Source organism: Amborella trichopoda, chromosome 8 (assembly GCF_054954075.1).
Source record: "Amborella trichopoda isolate Santa Cruz 75 chromosome 8, AtrichopodaSantaCruz75HAP2 v2.0, whole genome shotgun sequence".
NCBI classification, from domain to species: Eukaryota; Viridiplantae; Streptophyta; class Magnoliopsida; order Amborellales; family Amborellaceae; genus Amborella; species Amborella trichopoda.
In genome coordinates this window covers 41,590,874-41,616,151 of record NC_142343.1, presented here as the reverse complement: position 1 = coordinate 41,616,151, position 25,278 = coordinate 41,590,874, and the positions used below count along the sequence as shown (strand labels likewise).

The 25,278-nt window shown below is 35.3% G+C and overlaps 1 protein-coding gene across 7 annotated transcripts; it reads right to left on the bottom strand.

Annotated features, from left to right (window-relative positions):
* Positions 1-336: 336 nt before the first annotated feature.
* On the bottom strand, positions 337-23,889 carry LOC18433584 (uncharacterized). 7 transcript variants are annotated; one of them, XM_020666765.2, is made up of 8 exons: positions 23,349-23,889; positions 23,032-23,086; positions 16,434-16,484; positions 15,356-15,597; positions 15,019-15,277; positions 1,210-1,389; positions 950-1,105; positions 337-780 (listed from the first exon to the last, which is right to left on the bottom strand). In XM_020666765.2, exons 3-8 carry the CDS (start codon positions 16,458-16,460, stop codon positions 601-603), a joined length of 1,044 nt encoding a protein of 347 aa, XP_020522424.1. In that variant the 5' UTR covers positions 16,461-16,484; positions 23,032-23,086; positions 23,349-23,889; the 3' UTR covers positions 337-600. The 7 variants fall into 7 exon arrangements, with proteins under 7 accessions (XP_020522424.1, XP_088731157.1, XP_088731156.1 ...); XM_088875031.1 differs by having other exon boundaries at positions 16,434-16,523; positions 23,349-23,888; XM_088875030.1 differs by lacking the exon at positions 23,032-23,086 and having other exon boundaries at positions 23,349-23,569.
* Between the last annotated feature and the right edge of the window lie 1,389 nt (positions 23,890-25,278).

Below are 25,278 nucleotides of genomic sequence, written 5' to 3'. Positions count from 1 at the left end.
TTACCAAAGGTAAATGGTCTCATTGTATACAATCCCATAACTTAATTAGAGAAGTTGTTCATTAATTTAAACAATTAAACTTTCTGGGTTGTTTGGGAAAGTTATTCGAGAAAAAACTCTCCCAGCAGACCACCACCTTCCCCATCTTGGGCTATTTTTAGGACCCTTACGAGGATTGAAACTTAGCTTGGCATCCAACCCTAACAAAAATAAAAGATTTATGTGCCTGAAAATAACTTCCTAAGCTTGAACAGCAATGATCCAATTTTTAGTAATTGTAAGAGCTTTGAATCACAAGTTCAGTGATTTTTAGAGAGAGAGAAGTTGGGGAACAAGTTTAAGCACTAGAAAGCCGTGCCACGTAACCTCTGATTTCATTGAAATGTTGCAACATTTTACAACTACTTGATTTAAATTAGGCTCCAAGGGAGACAACATAGGGATGCTGGTGCATCAGTCAAAATTTTCTCAGAAAAATTACAGATGAGGTAGGGCGAGCGGTCATGAACTCATGATGGTGCTCTGGTTAAGAATAAAGAATGACGTGTATTTACAACATTCAGAGCTTCAATACATACATAATTCCTGTGAAGAAAGATATTAATTAGATGGGTAGTCTGATTGATTGAGAAAGATTTCATACTGGGTGCCCTTAAGTGTGTTGTAGACTTCATTCCAGTTCTCCACTAGTTCAGAAATCGGCCTGGTGTGAATCTTGACTTGATGGCTCTGCAAATCCCTATGAGGCACCCTAAGGAACTCTTGAACATCCATCATCCTCTGCAGAACATCAACAGCAGTGAGTATTGTCGAGCACTAACATCTCTCTCTCTCTCTCTCTCTCTCTCTCTCTCACATTTCTGCAGAACATTAACAGCCAGAGGGTCAGCCTTCTCGAGCATTTAACATCTCTCTCTCACACACACACACACGTGTGATAATGGGATACCTTTTGATTGTTGATGAGATCTTCATAGTAGAGAATTGTATGGCGCGTGCTCTTGAAGAATTCCAGGGAATCCGCAGTGATATCTTCAATGTGTTTCAGGTTTGCTATCAATAGTGAGCCGTTGATTGTTGGCTTGTATTTTGCTAGCACCTCTGCCTGAAATCCAGTATACCAAATAAACTACTAATCTAAATAATGTAAAACAGAGAGAGAGAGAGAGAGAGAGAGAGAGAGAGAGAGAGAGAGAGAGAGAGAGAGACCTCTTGTTTCGAGTGCACATGGGACTTATGTGTGCCATTCAGCTGCTTTGCATCACGATCATAAGCATTTGCAAGTACAGAAACCAACCGACGGAGGAGATTCCTCCGAAAAAGAAATATTGCAGAAACACCCCTCCGGTTGAAGTATTCAACAATTTCCTTGTGATATTCCATGAGACCCTGCATAGCAAATTCATTAAAATAATCAAAATGAACTGGGAAAAATGTCATCATTGCCGTCTATTATTTTATGTAAAAAGTTTATATAAGGTTGCAACCTTAAAATATAGAATTACAGGTGCATCTCAAAAAGCCATCTAAAACGGTTGTTTTAACGTTGAAAAGCCCTCTAATTGATCATCGAGATGTAGGAATATGAGGAAAAAAAGATTTTGAGTCCCAGAAATAGTGCATCCCGCAACACATTATCTAGACCGTCCATTTTCAAAATTCTCATATGTTTATAGATCTACTTGAATTTAACCATTTTTGGAGTTTAAAATTTTATAATTAGATATGAAAATAGATTTTATGATAATCCTAGGAATTTTTTAAACCAAAATTACATGTTATGATAAAATTTGGAGGTGCGCCTCAATTGGATTGTTTAAGGTTGCAACCTTATAGAAACCACACCCTTATTTTATAGGTACATTTCACAAAACAAAGGCCAAAAGAAAACAGCACAAACTGCAGAGAGTTTTACAACAGTATGAATTTCTTAAAAGGTTTATCAGTAAAGAACTAGCATCAGAACTCAATTGCTACAACTATACTATCATAATCATAAAGAATAAGAAAGCTCCAAATATGGTAGAAACCACTTTGTCAATAATCTGATCAAGGTTTGGTTCTTGCTTCCACCTGAACGACTGGTCCATGGAAGCTTCACCCTGAGAAACACAAGGGAGAATTGCTGTGGCTACGTATCTTAGCCCTACGCCAGTCAATTTGATAATTCTTGCTTCTTTATTTTTTATATAAATATCTATTTGCAGCAATTGGGCTTTCATATAAATGGAGATTCCATTTCCTTTTAATTTTATCGATGCTCATCAAACTTGACAACCCCTTCCAGTGACACCAAATGACGCCATCTATGTTCACCGATATGACAGAGAAGCCCCCATTTATCCAATGATAACTTGAGAACTTGTACATCTCAAATAAATGCAAAAAGGCATATGGTACTGACATGAAAAAAAATTGTAATAATTCAAATGGTGGTGAGGCTTTGCTAGCACAACTGGAAGGAGTACAGAATGGAGGACAAAGCAGTTGCGAGGACGGTTTGCAATACTTAAAACAGCTCTAATGTGGAATGACTCAAGGAGTTGCTAATCAGTGCAAGTAAATTACTACATATGCTGTGAATATTTGGGGGAGCACACTCGAAAGAAGAGTTTTAGTGAGAAGTTAGTTTGAATTGACTGACACATTTGGCAAAACACAAAAATGCAACAGTGAGGGTTTCAAAGAGATGTCAGGATTGTTGTTAACCTTGTTTCCACTAGCAAGAAGAAATCAACAAGTTTGTCACAATCAGATATTAGCATGTGACAGCATATCTAGGAAATTAGGAAAGAGACGCTTGAAAATTTGGATGCTGGAAAAAAGAAAGAAAGCGGCTGGGAGATAACAAAGACGATGAATTTTGGAGATTGAAGTGGGTTCTTCTTGAAGTACTGAGAGAGAAATCAGATTTAGAAAGCCTCGTATGAAGCGGTCTATAGTCGGGCTCATAATGCCACCTATCACTAGATTTGTAACCACATACTTGACACTACAGTGTGGAATAGGTTGCTGCAGCTATCTCAAGGAGTCAAACTGCAAGAGAAGACAAATAACTCATTAATAGGCACATATTTTAGTATAAGTGTGCAAGATTCTTGCTGCCACCGCCCCATTTATGTTAGACCTGAGGTAGGTTGGGTAGGTTGATTCAGTTATGAAGCCTGACATGCATTCCGATGTGGCACTAGACCATGCAGAGCACGTCATCTGGGGATTCCACAGCAAAGTGGGGAAGATCATTGATGAAAAGTGGGCTGACACAATGTCCATGTGATTTGCCCTCAAGTGTGCTTTGACGAAGTGGAAAAGAGAAATATGGACCATAGTTACCCGAATATCTCACTGAAGGTCACGATTCCGGTTCGGAATCCCAATTTGCCGATTCTGATTAGGAATCTTCACGGAATCCGTTCCCATGAAGTCTGGAATCTTGATTTCTTAATTTAGGAATCTCAATTCCAACACTTAAAGAATCTCGTCTCAAATAATTATTGATTCTCGATTCTACAATTGGCGAATCTCGATTCCACACTTGTGGAAACTAGTTTCTAGATTTATTGGAAGGAAAAAGTTTATAGAAGGCGTCAACCTTATACTGTACAAGTAGGGTGCACTTAAGAAATCCACAAGAGAAGGTAGTCCTGTGCGGGAAAACCCTCAAATCAGTAATATCAACCTCAAGATTCATAGACATGAAAAAAAAAAGGATTTCTGGTCCTAAAAATAGCTCATTTTCTAACACATTATCTAGACCATCCATTTTCAAGATTTTCTAATGTTTATAGATTTGCTTAATCGTCACTGTTTTTGGAACTTTAAATTTCATAATTGGGAGAAACAATAGATTTTCATATCATTGCAAGGCTTTGAGGCACCAATACTGTATTTTCAGCATAGTTTTGAGGTGCACCGCACTGCAATAGTATAAGGTTGACACCTTATACAAACGTCACAGTTATTGGAACTCTTCCCCCCCCCCCCCCTCCCCCTCTTCCTGTTTGTTCTTTTTGTTTTTTGCTTTTCTTAGAAGTGATATTTAGGAGTTTTCAAGACATCATCAAAGTACTCAAACTGGACACCCAATCTCATGCTACAAGGTATTGTCATCGTTTTCTAAATGAAATGACCAATAGAAACCAAAGTGGTGGTTCACGTTCTCTATTTTTTTTGGGTTTGTATAATTTTCGGTCCATGTTCTCTATTTAATTATTTCATTTGCATTGTATTGATTCAATGGAGAGATTGCAACTCCAAGATGTTATAAATAATGTAATACAAATACTGTACATGTGCATGTTGTTCTCTATTTAATTATTTCAATTGCATTGTATTGATTCAATGGAGAGATTGCAACTCCAAGATGTTATAAATAATGTACTACAAATACTGTACATGTGCATGTTGGTCAATGAATAGCATTGAGTCATGTATTGTTTCCCTCTCACTACCCTCTTAATTCCAAAGATTCCATAAATGAAGGTCCATATTGGTCGATTCCAACTAGTTCGGAAACTCGCTTCCAATGAGCTAGGAATCTCGATTCCATCTATGTTGGGATCTCGATTCTATTTTGGTTGAATTTCAATTCCGAAAAATAAGAATCTCGTCCCCATGATTCCCTCTTGTATGGACATCGATTCCAAAAATAGGAATCTTACAGCCAGTGGCAATTCCGCGTTTTTTATTCCTAAACCAATTCAGTTTCCGAATCACTTCGGGTAACTATGATGTGGACTCTTCAAGTTTTCAAAACCAGAGAATACACTCAAAAGGAATCAAGCTCACTCTTGATCGCATTTAGGTCAGAAACTTTTTATTAAAATATGGTTTTGGTGAGGAGTTCCAAGCGCCCATGAGCAACTTGTTTCATTTACATCCAAACCATTTGTTACAAGTATGAAAAACCTTTGTTCGGTTATAAGAAAGACTCGAAAGAACTAAGAATATGACATGGACTGAATCTTGCCTAGAAGGTATAGAATGTATATTTTTCACCACAGTGTTCTTGAAGTCGGTGCTTGATGCTGTTTGCTTGATTTTATGTGAAAGAAGCTTCGTGCTGCTCTCACAAGTTATCTCTCAGAAGGTCACTCTAAATATTGCCAAAAGGTCCTCTACTGAGTGCAGCAGAGTGCTTTTATAGCTCCCTTGAGAAATTGCTTGATGTTAATAAACATCCATTAACCATTAGTTGATCTTAGGCTGTTCATCTCCAGACCCAACGGTTTCCATTGCATCAGTTGATATTTTGGTGTTTTAAAGCTCATCCAATTCAAATCAGACTTACCTAAATTCGAATTTGAATTATTCTTGCAGTTCCGTTGTTGTTTGATCCAAAGCATTATGCTTGAATGGCTTTCAAATGGTTGTTTATCTCATCCGCATCCTTTTGTAGGATGAAAGATCACATCAAGATGATCAGTTTTTATCAAACATGAAATTGTTTTGAACCATTGTGGGCTGACATTTCTTCCCATGAATTGTCACTGCAACCTTGTTGTCTGTCTTGCTACCTTCTACCGCTTACGCTTAGGAGTGGATTCGAACCATTGACACAAGGATTTTCAGTCCTTTGATCTAACCAGCTGAGCTACCTGAACCACTTTCCTAAAGTGTGTTTTCTTCATCGAATAGCGCCCTCCTGCCCAACGAGTTTGCTCCAGCAAGAACCGAGAGCCATCCAGTCCGTCCCTGGCTAGATCCTTCTCCATATTTCGATTTCAATTCAATGTTTATCTGCTTTCTCTTCATATGACACCCATTAGAAGATCATCGATTGCTGATAACCACTAAATATTCTGTATCTATCCTAAAACCATGGTGGTTGAAAGAGAGACATGGAATTTCCATACTACAACAATTCAAACTTTTCAAATCAATCTCATCCGCAAGATTCCATGGCCTTCTAGAGTTTATCCCCTGGGCATTGGACCTGCAGTGAATCAGGATTCAAACTTCACCTCAATGTTGCATACTTATTATCTATAGAACACCGTGGAAAAATTCAAATATCACCTCATCCACTATTTCAACCTTCATGGGATTGATATAGAAACTATTAACATGCTTCAGAGAGAATTTTGTACTCATACAGCCGGTTTCCTTTCTTTAACTGGCACCCAATTGAGCACGGGTGTCTTCCATCATCCAATTGTAATTAAATCTTAGTAGATGTCCCTTAATATTCTTTTATCCCATCCTATATCATTTCCTTCTCCCTCTTGAACTGTTTCCAGTATGGCTTAAGTCTGAGAGTCGGCCCCCATAGATGATACCGTTAAAAATATAATTTGTAACTATCTAGATGCCCACAATTTTTGAAGTGTAATTCTAGAAGCCCACTTTTGTTTACTATTGTAATAGGTGGCGGTCAAGAATTGGTGAGTCATTTTTGTTGAAAAAATTAGAGATAAGGTAGGTGCAGTAATTGGATAATTTTTTGTCAAAATTAATATGCAATTTTTAGTTTAAGAATTACTTGCGGTTGGTGAGTAAAATGCCTATAAATAAGCATTAATGGAACCAACGATTGGTGTGTAGAAAAATCCCAACATGTGAGTAGAAGCTATTGTAAAAAAGGAGAAGCAAAGTTTTGTTCCCTTGGTCGATATTATTGTTGTAAGCACTTGTCTGTATATTGTTTGAATACAATAAGGAAAATTTTTGTTTGAATAAAGTTATATCTTCAATCTCTCTACCATTCTCTGCCATTCCCCTAACAAATTTTGGTATCATAGCCTAGATTTGTGCCCAAAAAGACTCTTTAGCCTAAAATTTCCCTATGGCATCCAGTTCAGGGTTATATTATACCTAAAATCTAATACCCATTTTAGATGGGCATGACTCATGGAATCTTCAGATGAAGACGCTCTTTGTCTCACAAGATTTGACGGATATTGTTGAAGAAGGCTTTCTAGATCTAGATAATACAGAAATGCTCTAACCATGGTCATAGGCAAAGAAAAAAGACTACAAGGAAAATAAAAAGAGAGATGCAAAGGCTCACCTCTTCATCCGGCAAGCCTATCATTCCTCACATACTATTGTATTCAAATAGTGTATATTATAAAGTAATTATATGGACCAAGGGTACAAAAATCTATTTTCTTCTCTTTTTTTACAATAACTTCTACTTATCCCGATGGAGTTTTTCTACACACCTACCGTTGGTTCCATTGATGCTTATTTATAGCCATTTTACTCACAAACTACAAATAATTTTTAAATTACAATGACACACCAAATTTAACCAAAAACTACCTAATTACTGCACCTACCTTATCTCTAATTTTTTCAACAAAATTGGCTTACCAACCCTTGACCGCCCACTTATTACAATAGTAAACAAAAGTGGGCATCTAGAATTATAGTTTCAAAAATTGTGGACTTCTATCATTAACCTCACTCAAAAAAAAAAAATTGTGGACTTTTAGAGAGTTACAAATTATATTGTTGTATAACACTGGTCATCTACACTGTTTGAATACAATAGTGAAAACTTTTTGTTTGAGTAAATCTTCTCCTTCAATCTCTCTACCATTCTTTGCCATTCCCCCAACAAATACTCACCTAGACTCTAGGATTTCTCATGTTAGAAAACACATGCAAACACCATGAACATGTAACTTTCAATTTAAAGATCCAATTTATATTTATATCTTTATTTGTGATTTACATTTCCTTGTTGATCTATTAGACCTGGCCCTTGATAGTATCAATGTACTAAGGCTTTTTCTGTAACCCCCGCATATCACTATCAACTGGGTCAGAGCATGCCCTGAGATCATAGAGGGGGTGAAGTACTCCATTGAAAGATTTGAGCGAGATAAGGACACCCAAACTGAAGCCTTAAAAAGGTAAATTTTTCTATAAATGTGACATGGTGATGATCTTTAGCTCCTAGTTTGTAACTTGAGAATGTGTACTTTGTTTCTGTGACTTATTTATATACATATGAAAAAGACGATTTTGGGTCCAATGTAGTGAGAAAAAGTCGCACACAGATAAAAGCCAAGTTTAGCTTTTAAAATTCGGTAAGACATAATTCCTAACTCATATAGTATTTTACCATAATTATTTTATGTGAGTGTACTCCTATGCAACTAATTTATCGAGATACAGGGAGGAGACAACCCTCGCTAATAAAGGATCGCAATGAAGATTCTCAGCCAAACTTGTTCCATCACGGATGAGAGAAAAACTGGAAACATTGTAGTGGATCCATACTCAAGGAGGATCTAAGAGGCTTTAGAAGTTAGTGTATGTGCACCACAATCTTAATCTAAGGAAGAGGAAGCTTAGGAGGGAGGCAAAAGATAACAATCCAATCAACGTAGACTACATATTGGAGGAGAAACCAACTAGGGAAATGGTTGGAACAAGAACCTGTTATCAACAAGAAGTCATTGGAGAATGAGCTAGTATAGAGCCAGATGACAAATAAGGAAAGGAGGGCATTAAGGAGACTTAGTAGGAGGCACAGGCAAAGGAATATGAGGAGGCCCAAGATGGTAAGGAATCTAGTGAAGAGGAGAGGCAATTTCATGAGCAACAAAACTAAGGTGACCATAGGTATGAGTTCTGAACTAGCCTTAGAGACTCTGGGTTAGGGCCTGCTTCCACGAGATACAAATGTTTGGAAGGGACCCCTTCCTTGACATTGAGCATGATTATATACCTCCACGACGTTCGTATTAGCTGTAATGTGTAGAGAGACGTATTTTTGTAATCGAATGCCTATGTACTTATTGTATTTGTATCTCTAACTACAAGACTATGAGCCTGTGCTGTGAGACTATCACTCTACAATATGAATGGTTGTTGACTTGTTGTATACGACTAATATAATTTTTACTCTTTAATATGAGGTGGGAACTTGGAAATTTGTGGAATGAGTCATTTGAATTTGCACTAGAAAATTAGAAATTATAGCATCATTCAGTTTACTATGATTATCTGATAATTTCAGTGAGCAAAGGTCAATAATATTCATGTAGCCGACCCCAAATAATTGGGATAAGGCTTGGACGATGATGATGATGATAGGTCAATAATATCACATTTTTATCATTTTTCATCTTGGATATAGGCTTATGATTTGTTTATTTTCACATTTCCTATTTTTCTTATCTTTTATGAATTTTTCCAAAATTTTAAGAATTTCTTTTAGAGGCCAACTCCCCAAAACTCAGGTGAGTTCACTCAGCCTCGCCGAGTGGACTCACGTCGAGTTCCGTCCAAGTTTCAGAGCGAGTCCAATGTTGCCAACACTGGTTGATAATAAGGTGAAATCTGCCATAGGCTTTATATATGAGGCAAATGCATTAGAGGGTGTTGAGAGAGATAGTTAAGTATACTTAGAAATTGGAAGGAAGAATGCCATTATGGATGGGTTCAATGAATGTCATGAGAGGTTGACTTCTTACAAGGATATCCAGGATAAGATATTTGCTGAAGAGTTCGTCTTATGTAAGTGTGCATTAACATGATTTGAAAAGGAAAAGGAGGTGACACAAAGAAATAAATTTGATCCAAGTACTATTTCCAACCTTTAGTAATTTGAATAAATTTGATCCAAGTACTATTTCCAACCTTTAGTAATTTGAATAAATTTGATCCAAGTACTATTTCCAACGTTTAGTAATTTCTTTCAACTTGCATGGTTTTATAGGTCGTATACTTGTTTAATGATTGTATATTTGATTTTTAATAGTTACAACTTACAAATTTTAACTTATGATTTTAAATCTTAAACAATGTTACATTGCAATTGAAGGCTAATGGTGGACTCGACAAGGGAGTGGTACTCCCATCATACAAAATATGCCAATCTGGATATTTAACATGTAGCTGATCTGGTAGTGAGCAGAGTACAGTCAAGATGGTAACTTGGTGAATATTATAGTCTTTTAATATATTATATTGTAAATTATAATTATAAGTTTATAACTTCATGTAGTTCATGCTATTTATATGTATTACTTTATTTTATAGCTGTATTAGAAGTCTATTACAAATTTACAGTATTACCATAGTTCTCTAATTCTAGCTCATGCATTTGCATGCCAAGAAAAGGAATAGGCTTGAGGAAAGGAAACTCTATGATTTAGTCTTCATCTAATATAATCAGATGACAAAGGAGTGTTTTAATAATTGTGACAAGAGGGATCCCATTGCAATGAAAGACATAGGTGACGCCAGTGAGTGGTTAGTTGATCTTGGAACCGTAAGGATCGTCTCTATTAGGGGTTTGACTTGGGATATGGTTGAGGAGGCTTTAGGGCCAGCTTCCGACCCTAGGAAGACAACTAGATTAAGTACTACACCTAGTTCACAGAGGGAGAATGAGGAGGAAAGCAGTCAGAAGAGACAAAGGAGAAGGACCATTAAGTCGAGGGTGATGATTTTCATAATGATGACCTAGAATCAGATGGATGTACGGGTTTGAAGCTGGCAGCGAAGAAAATTAAGTCCATATCATTTTGGTTCTTTATATTGTGGAATATGAAGGCAGATTTGTGCTTAAGTGTTTATTTATTTGAGCACTTTGAATTTATTGTCTTGGACATGGAGCCATTAGCAAAACATATTCAGCAATATAGATTGATATTTAAATTTTAGAAAAGCTATGGCTATTATCTTTTACTATAAATGGACCGCCCGAGTGAAGGAATCGCCACAGATCCCGATTCTTGGAAGTTAGGAATCATGAGTCCATATTGTTTGAATCGCATTCCGATGTCTTTGGAATCCAGGTTCCACAACACCAAATTCTTGCGATTCATAGGTGCACAAGATTGTGATTCAACCAATATGAGACCTCACACCAATCTTAAGGACTAACAATCAAAGATATTTGGAATCTATATCCACAACAAAAATGATTGGCCAAAAATTTTGTGGAGCCCTTGGAAATTTGTAAACATTATTGAAAATTTTTTGTTACTTAAAATTTATTACCAGTTAATATATGATGGGTATCTAAAAACTCTATACGTTCGACAAACTCTAGTTTTCATCATTCCTAAATTTCAAGAATTTGTAATAAATTCTTATTTCTAAAAAATACATTATTAATAAATAAAGTAATTTTATTTTCACTATTCAATCTAAAAGCTCTACGAAATACTTAGTTAAGGGTACTCGACTTTTTTACCAATACTTATGGAGAACTGCGATAATGGGCACTGAACACATCAACTCCAATGTTAGGGGAGGGCTGTCAAAGACATCGATTCCAATAATAGGGGAACCCTGGTAAGCATACTCAATATATGGAGTCCAATGCCAAGGAATTCTTGACTATATAAAATCTAAAATATTAACCTTTGCTTTTTGGAACTCGTTTCTTGGTAATTTCAGGCCTAGTTCCAAGTGGTCTGGTGCATGATTCCCATAAGCTAGGAATCTCGATTCCAAGTTGAAGGGGTTGTGATTCCAGCAAGATAGGAATCTTGATTCCTATTGGATTGAAGTGTGATTCGCAATTAATAAGAATCCTGCTTCATGTAATATGCATTGTACGAATAGTGATTTTGACTATAGGCATCATTTGGCCACCCCTAATTCTGTGATTTTGGTTCCTAAAACCAGTGGTTTAAAAAACGGATCGGTGCCCCCGATTGGGCACCCCAAAAATGCATCCGGATCGGTGAATTGGTGATTCGGATCAGGAACCGGCCAAATCGGTCGGATTAAGGCTTAAAAAAAGTCCAAAAAAATTGTTAAAATTCATTATAAATGTTGTTTTTTAGGAATCCAATAAGAAATGGGGGTACTACATTATTAACTTTCATTTTTTTCATCAATATGCAAATATTGAGATGTTCTTTCCCTGTATGAACTTATGTTAACCATTAAATTTACATCACACAAAAGAAAAATCATAGAATTATCATGTATGAAGTATATAATCATACATGGACTACAATAAATAATGGTTTAAATCGATGAAAAAATGGCCAAAATCAAAATCTCGAATTGGCGGAGAATCCTAATCCGTTAAAAAACAAAACCCAAATTATTACAATCTAACTAACTATAATCCAAAATTATTACAACTTAACTAACTATAATATTATATAATGAAATTGAAATTGTTGGTTTACATTTTATAGTTATTTTAGCATATAAATAATAACAAATCCAAAATATCTTATAATATTATCTAATTTAAAATGTATTATTGACAACTATAAGAAAAAATAGTACATTACATAATTTCTAATGCAAATAAATTAAAATAAATAAAATAAAAGATTTGGTTATCAATGTAGAAATAAATTATAAAGTGGTATGAGTTAATGTTATTTTTCTCTCTTAAAATATCCTCTAAACTAATACTTTTTAATATTCAATAAACTAGAATTAGTATTATTTTTTGTTTTTTTAATATCCTATGAGCTAGTACTAATTTTTAATCTCAATTACCTATTCAATTAATTATTAATCATATAATGAAATAATCCCGTGAGATAATAGCTTAATAAAGTTTTTATGTTTTATTTGGGTAGGTAAATTTAAATTTTTTTTGTGAAAGATAGGGGTGGTGAGCACCCAATTATTATTTTTAATAATTTTTTTATTTTTTATCAAATAATTTAATTACCAACATCGAGCATACACCCTTCTTATTCACGACGGGCATACCATCGCAGCTTTTTACCTTTAAAGTTCAAACGTTTTATAAAGTTTCAAACGTATATTAAACCCTCACGTGGGTTTAGTAGGAAGCAAAGGTACAAAGAATAGTCCCACATCGAAGAGATGTGGGATAGAGAGGCTCTATAAAAGAAGCAAGCCAATCGCCTTTGTTAACATATTTAAGCAAGTGGGGCAATGTAGGTGGGTCGTGCACGCAGATGTGAGCAAGTGGGGGCCACGAAATTTGACTTTTAATACAAAAACAGAAAATTCAAGTCAATCATGACGTCATCATGACATCACTGGGACGAGTTGCGAGATCATGACGTCATCATGTCATCAGCGGGGCAATTCACTCTCGCGACTTGCCGATTTACTGTAGTAAGTTGCCGATTTTCAGAAAAAATTGCCGTTTTAGCTCTAGGGTCGCCCGGTTCCGGTATTTCACTGGAATCGGCAAGGTGTGGCAGATTTCTGTGTCGACTCGGGCGATTCCGGGTCGACTCGACGTTTTTTAAATCACTGCCTAAAACAATTTGGAATCACAAGCATTTCCAACAACCATATTTTTTACTGTTTAGTTGTTAGGTTGTTACATCTTACATTTACTGACTTACAATAGTGAGATGTAATTCAACTTACAAAATCCAATTCAATCAATTTGTTGTATGAATATATACATGCATATATACACACGCATATATATTACGTCGACCTTTGAGTTACCACTGTAAAAGTTTACCTACGCCCCATTTTTGGTCTACGTTGTATTTGTTTAGGGTCATTTTTTACACACGTCCCCTTGACTGGAAGGGATGCACCCATGAAAAAAATAAAACTAAAAACGATTTTTTGAACAGAGTGAATATGGTGTATTATGAGTTGTTTATTCTGGTGCATCTTAGATCTACAGTTAGATGTCCTCAAAATCTTTTTTTTTTTTGATAAATTGTTCATATAATGTTTCTAGTAACATTCCCAAAATATGGAATTAAAAGATTCAATCTACCACCAAATTTTTTTTTTTTTTTTGTTGTTGTTGGGGGGGAAGGGGCCGTCACTTGGTGTGACGGTAAAAGGCTCCGGTAGCCAGCACAAGAGCGCAGGTTCGAGTCTTGAGAACGGCCACTTTTGTGCATAAGCCAAAGGTTAGGACCGTTTTCAGCCCAACCCTCCAGGGACCCTGCTTAGGCGGGACTAGCACCGGGTTATGGACCTTTTTTTTTTTGTTGGGGGTGGAGGTGGGGAGTAGGTGAACTTGTACAATTTTAGCCTGTAGGTTAATGTGATCTTAGGGAAAATTGTCAAAATACCCATGAGAGATGAACTATTTAACATTGTACCCAAAATTAACAAAATACGAATGTGAGATGAACTATTTAATATTGTACCCATATTCTTTGATAAAATTTCAACATACCCATAAAAAAAACACATGATGATGGGTTCGAATGGTACCACAAGTGCAAAATGCAAAATCGTACATCTCTCACATGTAATTCGATAAATTTCCTTTTTCCATATATATGTATGCATGCATGTGAGCACACACATTTGGAGCACACATCTATGCATTTAAATGTGTGACGAGAGCCTCGGACACCCAAACAGCTAGCCCCCCAGGCTGCCTAGAGCTTTAGCACACCAATGACCAGATCTTTTATAAACTATTAAAAGCCCTTGAATCTCAGTCAGACAGTTATTTGAACAGTTATTTGAATTCTGAAATCATACAGTTGAGGTAGAAAAGAACTCATTCAAAGAGTCAAATTACAGCAAATAACAACTGAAATCCCTTGAGGCCCTATGTCCTAAATATAAACATCTCCAAGCTGGATAATGATTTCTGTGATAATAAATGCACACTATGATAAAGATGATGTCTAAAGGAAATTGGATCCTTGCTTGTTACAGTAAAACTTTGGCTGCTCATGAATGAAGATATTCTTCAAATTTTTTTGGCCAGTCATGAATGAAGTTATTCTACAAATCCTTTTTTATTTTCATTTTGTTTTTTTCCAAATAATCTTCAACAAATCTTTGATACAATAGAAATTACAAAATCCAATTGCCTAGATTACTCTATAACAATATGTTTCTTGGTTTAAAGTCATAAGCCAATGACAGAGAGTCAAAATTGTGATCGAACAAGAGCAAATTCCATTTTAACCATTTCCTATTATCAATATTGTCATCATCAAATAGATGTGCATATGACAATACACCACAAAGCTACTTACAGATAATGATAAGAAAAAAAGGGATAAAATACAGAGAAGCACAGTGCATAGATGCCAGGATTCCCACAAGTGCGAACCAATTCTAGCAGATCACGTTTAAATATTGAATAAATATTGAATATGAATATCATACCTGATTAAGCATCCACTTTAAACCAACTGCGGCTGTACATTCATTTTTGGCCGCACTACTAGTCCATTCTAGATTGTAAACCTTATCCAATGTCCTCAAAACAGATGAAACATTACTTCGTCTCTCTTTAACAGAAAATATTTCTCCATTGGAGCTGATGTTGGGGTGGCTGTTGAGTAATGTTTCAAACCACCCACTTCCAGACCTTTGCATGGACAAGATTGCGAAAAAACGAACAGGAGTACACCGGCATTCGCTCCTGTAGATTAAAAAGTCACTAAAGTAGGTTGAGAAAATGTAATTCATGCAACAAAAACTGAAACTACGAAAATAGTACCTTCCATAAGTTGTAGGTTTTGGGTAGTGCACATACAAACTATCTTCTGGTTCAATACTATTATATGGACAAGGATTTCCAACCATAACAATCTTTGGCATGGGATACTTGGGCTTCACATGTGTGCTTATCTGCTTTAAACAGACAAAGCAAATGAAAACTCCACATATCATCGCAAAGATCAATAGAAGCATCCGCAATAAAAGAGGTGACTTCTTAGATGTCTTTATGGCAAAAATATCCTGCAAACAAGGGCTAGCTTCCATTAATAAAAAATGGTGCCACAAATCACATCGGATCAACCAAAACATTTGAAAAATTACTATACAATACATACCACAAATAATGGGTCAGACAAGTACAAGAAGATGAAGTTTACTAGTCATTTGTTTATGAGTGCAGGTGCCCAGGATCCATACGAGAGCAACAAAAATATTTGAATGGAAAACAATCTATGGATAGTATTATAAAGTTTGGTTTGGAGGTGTCTTTTAAAAGATGATCAAACTTTTAAGTTAGTTTGGGTTTCAAAGTTGTGTCATCACTTTCAAGAGTCTTTTTTTCGGATGGCACTTTGGGCATAGTGCTATATATGTGTCCTCAAGTAACTTTTATAATTTATCCTTTGGTGTTGCCACCATATCATCTATATGCAAGATTACATCAAAGGCATTCTAAATTTCACCTACCCTGCAAAAGCTAAAAATGATCGATGATAACACAGTTTATTTATATCATATGGAATGGAAACTTGACAATGAAAGATTAGTGACATACATCAAATCAAGAGCATGCAACAAAACTCATCTACCATTCACATTAACAAAATTGCAGGATCAAAGCATCCACAGATTACAGTAGCAGAGACCAGTTACAGCCATCTAAACCAGAAGTAATTCATATTAAATACCCCAAAACGATAATGGCGATGGTGCATTTATGTTCAAAAATGAAAATTTGACCTCAATGTTTTCATGCAACAGAGGACTAGAAGAAAAAGTGGAAACCCTGATAGGACACATCAAAGGACAAACAAAAAACAAAAGGTAAAAAAGAGAGAGAGGAGAGGGAATAAAACCTTATGGAAGATCCAGCAGTTCTCCATCCTGTCTGAAACTCCTCAGAGCTCCTGTACAACTAGGGACATTAATATCTAATGCCTCATGCACTGCATAGCAAAACCAATTGGGAGATAAAATGGAAATGGAAGAGAAAAACAGGTGAAACGAGATGCAGGCGATGATGGTGGACAACTGAGTAAATGGCAGAGAAAAGGAAGCGGGAGTTTGATTTTGTCGATTTGTTTAGTGGAGATCCTCTACTTTTCAAACTTTCATCTAACTCTCTCTCTCTCTCTCTCTCTCTCTCTCTCTCTCTCTCTCTCTCTCTATATATATATATATAAGATCATGTCAACCTATGGCGGGGTGGAATAATGTAAGCCCAACAGTTCCGATTGAATTGAATATGGGCCGATTTGATGGTCAAAACTACATTTCGTATTTGAATTTTAATCTTTTTTCTACAAATCCAAATTACTTGAAATTTGGAGCATCCACTCTTCTCATTTAGGCCTACCTAATAAAAACATTTTAAAAAATACTTCATAAAAAGTAAATTGACCAAAATACCTTTCAGGGGGTATTTTGGTCAATTTATTTTTGGAATTATCTTTTTAAGATTTTTATTAGATTCACTTATTTTTTAATAGTAAAAGCTCTAACTATCAAGTAATTTAGCTTTGTACAAAAAAGTAAAATTCAATACAAAATGAAATTGTGACCATTGGATTGGCTCATATTCAATCTGGGTCGTTGGACATTTACTGTACAGTTAGTGGGCTGACCTCAACAACTCCCATATATATATAAATATATATATAGGAAGAGACTACACAACATCTATGGGCGAAAATGAACAGTATTTTCTCCCATAAGCTGGGTGTCGTCCGATTTTTTCAGACGGTGTGGATTAAAAGACCGCCATGGACCTAGCTTGTCTGTGGCGGTACCGTCACGGACATAGCATGTCCATGGTGGTACTTTTTCATGCAAAAAACTATGGGCAACCGCCACGTCTCCTATAGATCCATCACGGACATAGCATGCCCATGGCGGGGAGAAATAGAGAGAGAAAGAGAGAGATTTAAGATTTTATGAGAGAGAAAGAGGATAGGGTATGTTTTCTCTCATGCTCCTCCTCAAACTTCACCCAACATCCTTGTTCTCCCACACAAGCTCATAAATCCCAACATAATTACAATATGAATCTCCAATTAGTTGTACAGAATCTTGCATAACTTAATTGCAGCAACATGGTTTTTCCCATCCGGTACAAAATCTACATACATGATTTAAACATTTCATATAGTGGCCCCCAACACCAGGAGAAATTTTGGTTCTAATTAGACTAAGACCAGGTAAAGGGACAGTCATGATACCGGTAATAGTTACATGGATGACATGGCAAAGAGGAAAGACACAGGAGTAAAGTTGGCAGGCCTAGATAACATCCATGTGAAGTTCCTAAACAAAGTCACATCAAGACTACACCATTAGTATTCTCTATTCTTTTGTTTGTTCTGAATGACTACACATATTTTATAAGTGGTAGCATGTGTTACCTAAGTAAAGCAAGCCCGAGATGATAAAGCAATGTTATTTTGCCAACTGCATCTCGCATAATGCTGTTATACCCACCCCCTACTACTGGTAAAACAGTCCAGTAAGAGGTATGCTTCCTATCTTCACAACCTTTGCTCGCGCATTCTGTTCATTGTTCCATCAAGGGTTGCAAAGACAATTTTTGAATGATACTACTTAAAAGGGGAAAAAAAAAAAAAACAGAAGCCTCCTAGCAAGAGTTAAAGAGGATCAAAGGGGAGGAAAAAAAGAAAAAAAAAAAAGTTCATCAGTTCTTAGGGGTGATATACTCTGCAAGAACAGAGACAGGGGGATTACTTCGCAAGACTAATTAATGTTGTGACCGCCATCTTTAGACACTTCTTAGTACAAGACCCACTTAATACAATAAGATGGGTAAGAAATGGAACTGAAAGACTGGTTTCATAAATTGGCTTGAGAACATCGTAGAGGAGATTCAAGTATTGTATATACTCTGCAAGAAAAGAGAAAGGGAGATTACTTCGCAAGACTCATTAATGTTGTGACAGCCATCTTTAGACACTTCTTAGTACAAGACCCACTTAATACAATAAGATGGGTAAGAAATGGAACTGAAAGACTGCTTTCATAAATAGGCTTGAGAACATCATAGAGGACATTCAAGTATTTCATTGGACGTTTTATTCCAACATGTGCATAGGAAAGTATTTATTTTTATAGTAAATATAAAATAGTATACAATAATATTGTATTGTAAATATCTATTACATAAATAAAATGTATTACATATTATACAAATATATATTAATAATTTAAGTATAAAAATGTTATATATAACATAATATATATTATATAGAATATTTTATATTTATTTTATTAATGTATATTTCTATTATATATAATATAAATATGAATATAAAATATATATATAAACAAAAATATAAATTAACAATATAAATATAAGGAGAGAGGCAGAATAGGGTTTGAGGAAGAAGCCCTCTTCGAGGGCCAAGTTCCTATTTTAAGTTCCATCGTTTTAGTCGAAACTTTTCTTCTTACGCACAAAGGAGTAAGGAAGTTTTGGGGGAACTTCTTTACTGTATAAGTTTTGTGCATCAAACACGGGAATTGTACAGTAATGGAGAAGTTCCTTCTTCCTCCCCTTAACTTCTTGTTATCAAACAAGCCTTGAGAGTATTTGGGAAGAGTTTGATATGAAAATAGAAGAGAAATATGAAACGGAAAAAAATATGATGGACAAAAAGCTCTACCACTACTTTAAAGCTATAGCACCTTCGATGCAAGATAGCTTCGACTCGTATCACAAAGAAAATAAAGATTTGACTAAAGGATGTGTGAAGAATATCTTGATGCTAGATTATTTGTTATCACCAATGTTTAAAAAGCGGATCGGTGACTCGGATCAGGCACCTCAAAAACCGATCCGGATCGGCGAATCGGCGATCCGGATCGGGAATCAGCTGAATCGGTCGGATTAAAGCTTCAAAAAAATCCGAAAAAATTATTAAAATTCATTATAAATATTTTTTTTTAGGAATCCAATAAGAAATGAGGGTACTACATTATTAACTTTCATTTTTTTCATCAATTTATAAATATTGAGACGCTCTTTCCTTGTACAAACTTAAGTTTTAAATTTGCATCACATAAAAGAAAAATCATAGAATTATCATGAATAAAATATATAATTATACATGGACTATAATAAAGAGTAGACTAAATCAATGAAAGAATGGCCATTAAAATCTCGTTTTGGCAAAAAACCCTAATCCGCTAAAAAAACCCAAATTATTACAACCAAACTAACTATAATCCAAAATTATTACAACTTAACTAATTATAATATTATATGCTGAAATTATAATTATTAGTTTACATTTTATAATTATTTTATTAGACAAATTAAAATTAGTTTATAATATTATCTAATTTAAAATGTATTATTGACAACTGTAAGAAAAATAGTACATTACATGTAAAAATTTATAAATAAAACAAAAGATTTGGTTATCAATGTAAAAATTAATAAAATGCGTACAAATTTTTGAAAATAACACTTCAATTTTTCAAAACTTTAATTTTTTAGGTTTCTATAATAAATTTAGTGAAAGAGATTGTTAGTAGAAAGAGGGAGATTTCAAAGAGAATAAACTTTTTATTTTTTATTTTTTTATGCCTCTCATATTATTTACAAAAGTAATTATACCACTATATACAACAAAAATTAACTGCTATACAAAAAAGTAACTTTTTTTTTTTCATTTTTTGATGCCTTTTATATTATTTACAAAAATATTTATACCAGTACATACAACAAAAACTACTATACAACATATATACAACAAAAACTATAAAATATACAACAAAAACTACAAACTGTAACGCCCAAGGGGATTCGACCTTGAGACCTCAAAGCCAAAAACAGAAGTCATAACCATCACGCCGTCTCACTGGATGTGATTATTAGTTGATAGAATATATTTACATTCCTTTTTCATTTTATGATGTTTGGGAATTATCCCACATCGAAGGATGGGTATTCAACTTTGCTTTATAAATACCTATGTAATATGAAGTAAGGTATACGCGCGGAAACATGGGGCAACTTCACACGTGGTATGTGGCACGTGATTTTGTCACACGTGTCCGCTTGTCGCACGTGTTCGCGTGTCCGTGTCGAAGGGGTGGCGTCAGAACCGCCGGTTGATGATGTCATCGGGCGGTTTACTGTTTAAAACCGCCCGGTTCTCTCTAAACACGGGCGGTTCTCGTTTTATGTGTGGAACCGGCTCGTTCTGTGGTGATTCTCGCGTCGAACCAGGCGAGTCCGGCTTGACTCGACGTTTTTTTAAACCCTAGTTATCACTATTGTTGGACTCCTTTTGCAAGTTTTTGCTTTATGACCTTTTTATAACCTTCAATTAAGTCTTTACTTTATCTGTGAAACAAGTCCAAGCTATCCTACATTGAGAGTGTTATATCTTTAAAGTAGAGATGAGAAAGAACGTTTTCCTCAAAATGAGAAAGAAGTTATCAATGTTGCTGGTCTCCTTCCACAAGTCTTTGCTTCATGATCTTCTTATATCCTTTAATTAAGTATTTACTTTCTTTCAAAAACGAGTCCAAACTATCATGCACTGAGAGTGCTATGTCTTTAATATGTCTCTTATTTAATAATTCTTTTCTATTTTGGTGTCAAACTTTTCCCAAATACTCTCAATATTAGACATTAAATCATCATTCCTTACAGGGACCCTTACCACAATGCCCAGGTGTTTCCTTAGATCCATGCAGCAGGCAAGTTCAAGGAAAATTTTGTTGTTGACTTCTCTTAGATGCTGGTTTCTATCGACTAGCTGATCCTGCATGGTATCTAAAAAGTACCCCCAAACTCCAGTGGTTAGATCTCTGGATAAGGATTTTTAGCAACTCACTTTCCTCCGGCTGCAAGACTCCCCCTTAGCCTATGGATGATTAGCATCTAATCGTGTCCATACCTCACCGATTGTCCTTCCGTCATGTGAACACTCTAGCTAGATTACTGGTAAAGCTTCTCCTATGGTTGGGGTAAATAATACTCTTCCCAGAAGCCTGCGAATCTCGAGTATAGATTGAGCTCTTCCTATGGAACATTTCCCACTAGCCTCGTCGAATCATCTCCTTATAATAATGCTATCTAATTTCATTATTATTACTCAACTTTTCTCATTTGTTCTCAAAATCTCCACATAAGGACCATCATCAACAAGGTCTAGGTCAGGCTAGCAAACACAAATGACGCAATTATCCCCTTTCACCACTTTAACAACCCAACACTTCTCGAAAATTGATATGAAGGTGGAATAGAGTCAATTAATTTCATAAATTCCTTCTTCGATTTCCTAAGTCACTCTCCTCTAGTGAAAGAAAACTCAGCCTCGAGTTTTGAAAATGAAATCTATGCCAAATCCACATCCTTCCTTCTTCTCTTTCAGCTCTAAAAGTATGAATGATTGCGAAAATACCTTAAGGAATGGCTCAAAATATGAAGATGGAGGATTTAGTACAAATATCTTAAACTCAACCATCCTTTCATGATATATGGGTTTGCCATTAACATTATCCTCCTCAAAATCCAAACTCTCACCAGAAATTGGATTTCAGGTGGAGAGCAAATTGAAACCCAGGAATATAATTTTTTATTCCATGTTCCCTAACATTTTTTAGTAATTGAAGGATTTTCATTGAACTCTGCAGTAATTGGGGCTACCCAAGGTTGACTAGGAACGAGATGAAAGTCACCTCCTTCAGTAATGTTGCAAAGTTACCTCCTTCCCCAACATTGCCTCATTTTTCAAAGCCGGTCTCCGGATTCCTTTCAGGCAGAAGCTCACCAACTTCATACATGAGTCCATCTACTAGTTTCACCAAAGCTTGGATCGCTTTAGTCAATCGCGAAATAGTTTGCTGCTTTTGATACTACTTGAATCAAATTAGGGTTAATTCTTCACAATATCAACACCTTATTTCACATAAATTCTAATAAACAACAAGCTTTAAGGAGAATTAATGGTAGAGAAGGAAGAAAAAAATCACCAAAGCAAAGAGGAATCCATTCCTGAATTTTATTAACTCAAAGTTATCTAGAAAATGATAATTGATCTCTCTTAAACCCTTCAATAACAAGTAACTCAAAAACTATAAAAAGCTACTACCTAGTCATCCATTCTATTTAATCTAGCTATCCATTGTTAAAATTAAAAAGATATGACTAACCTTGCCCCTAATAAAATTAGAAATAATAATTCCAATAAAAATAAATAAAAACCAACAAAGAACTTCCCCTAAGTCCAATATTGGTTCTGGCTGGGCATGGCTGCATCAGTTCCAATGAAAAAACTAAAACTAGGGAAAACCCTGGGTCAGAAAAAACACAATAAGACTCTCTAAAAGTGTTCATCAACCAACAATAGGGTACAATCAAATGTTACTTGATATAGATATTACGACAAAATCAAGGGGAAACAAGCTATTAGGGCAAGGTACACAAACCTCTGCAACTGCTCGCCTTGCAATGAAGCTTCTGGACCAGAGGCTCCGGTTCACCCTTTTTATTATAAATAGGAAAATGGGGAGAGTATCCAAATTGGAGAAGTCAATGCCTTGTAAGATATAGAGAGAGAGGAAAGGAGAAACAGACTTTTAACAGAGAACGAATATCCATTTTCCCATCCTTAATTGGAAATTGAAAGGAAAATTCCCCACCCTGAAAATAGTAGCTTCCTTTACACAAACCAAGACTAAAAAAAAAAAAATGTTAAACAGGCCCGTAAATCTAAGCATTGAGTCTGCAAATCCTTAGAGCTTACCCATGTAGAGAGAGAATATCAGGTCAAATCAAATGAAAACTGAAAACCATCAAAAAATTTAATGATGAAAATCCAAGCCTTGAGCCTGCAATCTTTAGCATTTCCATATCTGGAGAAAATATCAGATCAAAGCTTCATGGATTGCATAGCAAAACAAACAGAAGGAAAAAGACAGGAGCAAAATAGGAGGAGAAAGAAATATGCAGTCGAAGAGGGCGGAGAAAAAGAAGGGTGGATTTTGTTGCTTTGTTAATTGGGACCCTCTGTTTTTCAAATTTCCATTTAAATAAAGCTTAAATAAACAAGGGGATAGCCGTTGTCATTTTGATTGAGATGAGAGAGAGAGAGAGATTTTGATTGAGAAGATTTTAGGAGAGAGAGAGGGTGTCTTTGTAACAAGATTCCGTGAGATAGAAAGAAGATAGAGAGGGGAGAGGGCGATTTTATTTAGATTTTATGATTTAGAGAGAGAGATTAAGTTTAAGATTTGATGAGAGAGAAAGAGGAGAGGGTGTGGTTTTTCTCGTGCTCTCAGGCTTTAAAAGACCTTGTTCTCTCACGAGAACTCATAGATCCCCGCGCGCACCTCCCATTTGGGAAAACTACTGTTTTAACCCTAGTTAGTTTTTTAAATATCAGAATTGCCATTTGAACATTTTGCTCTTTGGCTTTTTTTATTTTCTTTCCTTTTCTTTTTTTTTTTTTTTATTGCCGAGCTACAATTTCGTTTTTCTTCTTGGGTTCATCGTTGAAAATACATCTCATATGTTAGCATTATATGAGAAAAAGTCATTGTGAGAAATGGAACATTATATTGTGTATAGTAATGCTTTTTGTGATTTCAATTATTCAAAATATTTTTGAGAGTTTGGTTCTTAGAAACTAAAGAAAAATGGACTAAAACTTGACTTGCACTGTCTACGTTCTAATATTGAACAGAAAGTCTCTAATTTTTTGAGAGAAGACCTAGGATGTTTAGGAACTCAAAATCTAATTTTTTTTTTTCATAAAAAAAATCATGCAGTAATACTTAAGGACGCGCTTCTATGAGTCCATTTAGAAATGAGTCAGATTCTTAATAATCTATTTTTGAGATAGATTTTTGGATCCAATTTTTAAGGAAATGCAATCTCTAACATGGAGATGATCAATATAAAAAAATAAATAAATTTTATAAATAAAAAATAATGAGTTTATGAAGAAAATGATTCAATTGTTTTCGGATGTGCCACCAATTTATATCTATATTTATGATGGATGCTTTTATTCCTTGGTATAGCATATTGTAGAAATGCAGTCCAGCCGTATCGACAATTTCCCGATACTTAAAGGGTGAGATTTGTATAGAGCTGAGGCTCTAAATAATCAAATTAGAGCCTACCTTCAAATAGTATCGAGAAATATGGTTTCAATACTGTAAATTTTTGTGAGGGCCTTAAATTATATTTTCATCTTTAGTTATAAAATTTAAACCTTCAAAAATAGTCTAGATCGAGTAGATCTATGAAAACTTGAAAATCTTGAAAATTGATTGTCCAAAAATACATCACAAGATGCACTATGTCCGAAACTTGAAATCCATTTTTTTTCATGTCCATGCATCTTGATGTCGAGATGATCAATATGATGGTATTTGGCCATCAAAACGACCACTTCTAGTAAAAGTTTGAAGTAGTATCTAATTTGATTGTTGAGAGCCTAGGCTCTATATAAACTTTTCCCATACTCAAACTGGATCTCAAATTTTCGGATTGAAAAGAATCTCCCGAGTGGCTGCGTTACCTGAGAGAGTTGTTGTACAAGATGCTCCTGCAGAAGCATGCCATACGCATCTCATTACAATGAAAACATTCGCACCTAAAACAACTAACAATATTCCATTGAAACTTTCCACGAGAAAGTGAGATTCCCCAACTTTTCAGTAACTGCC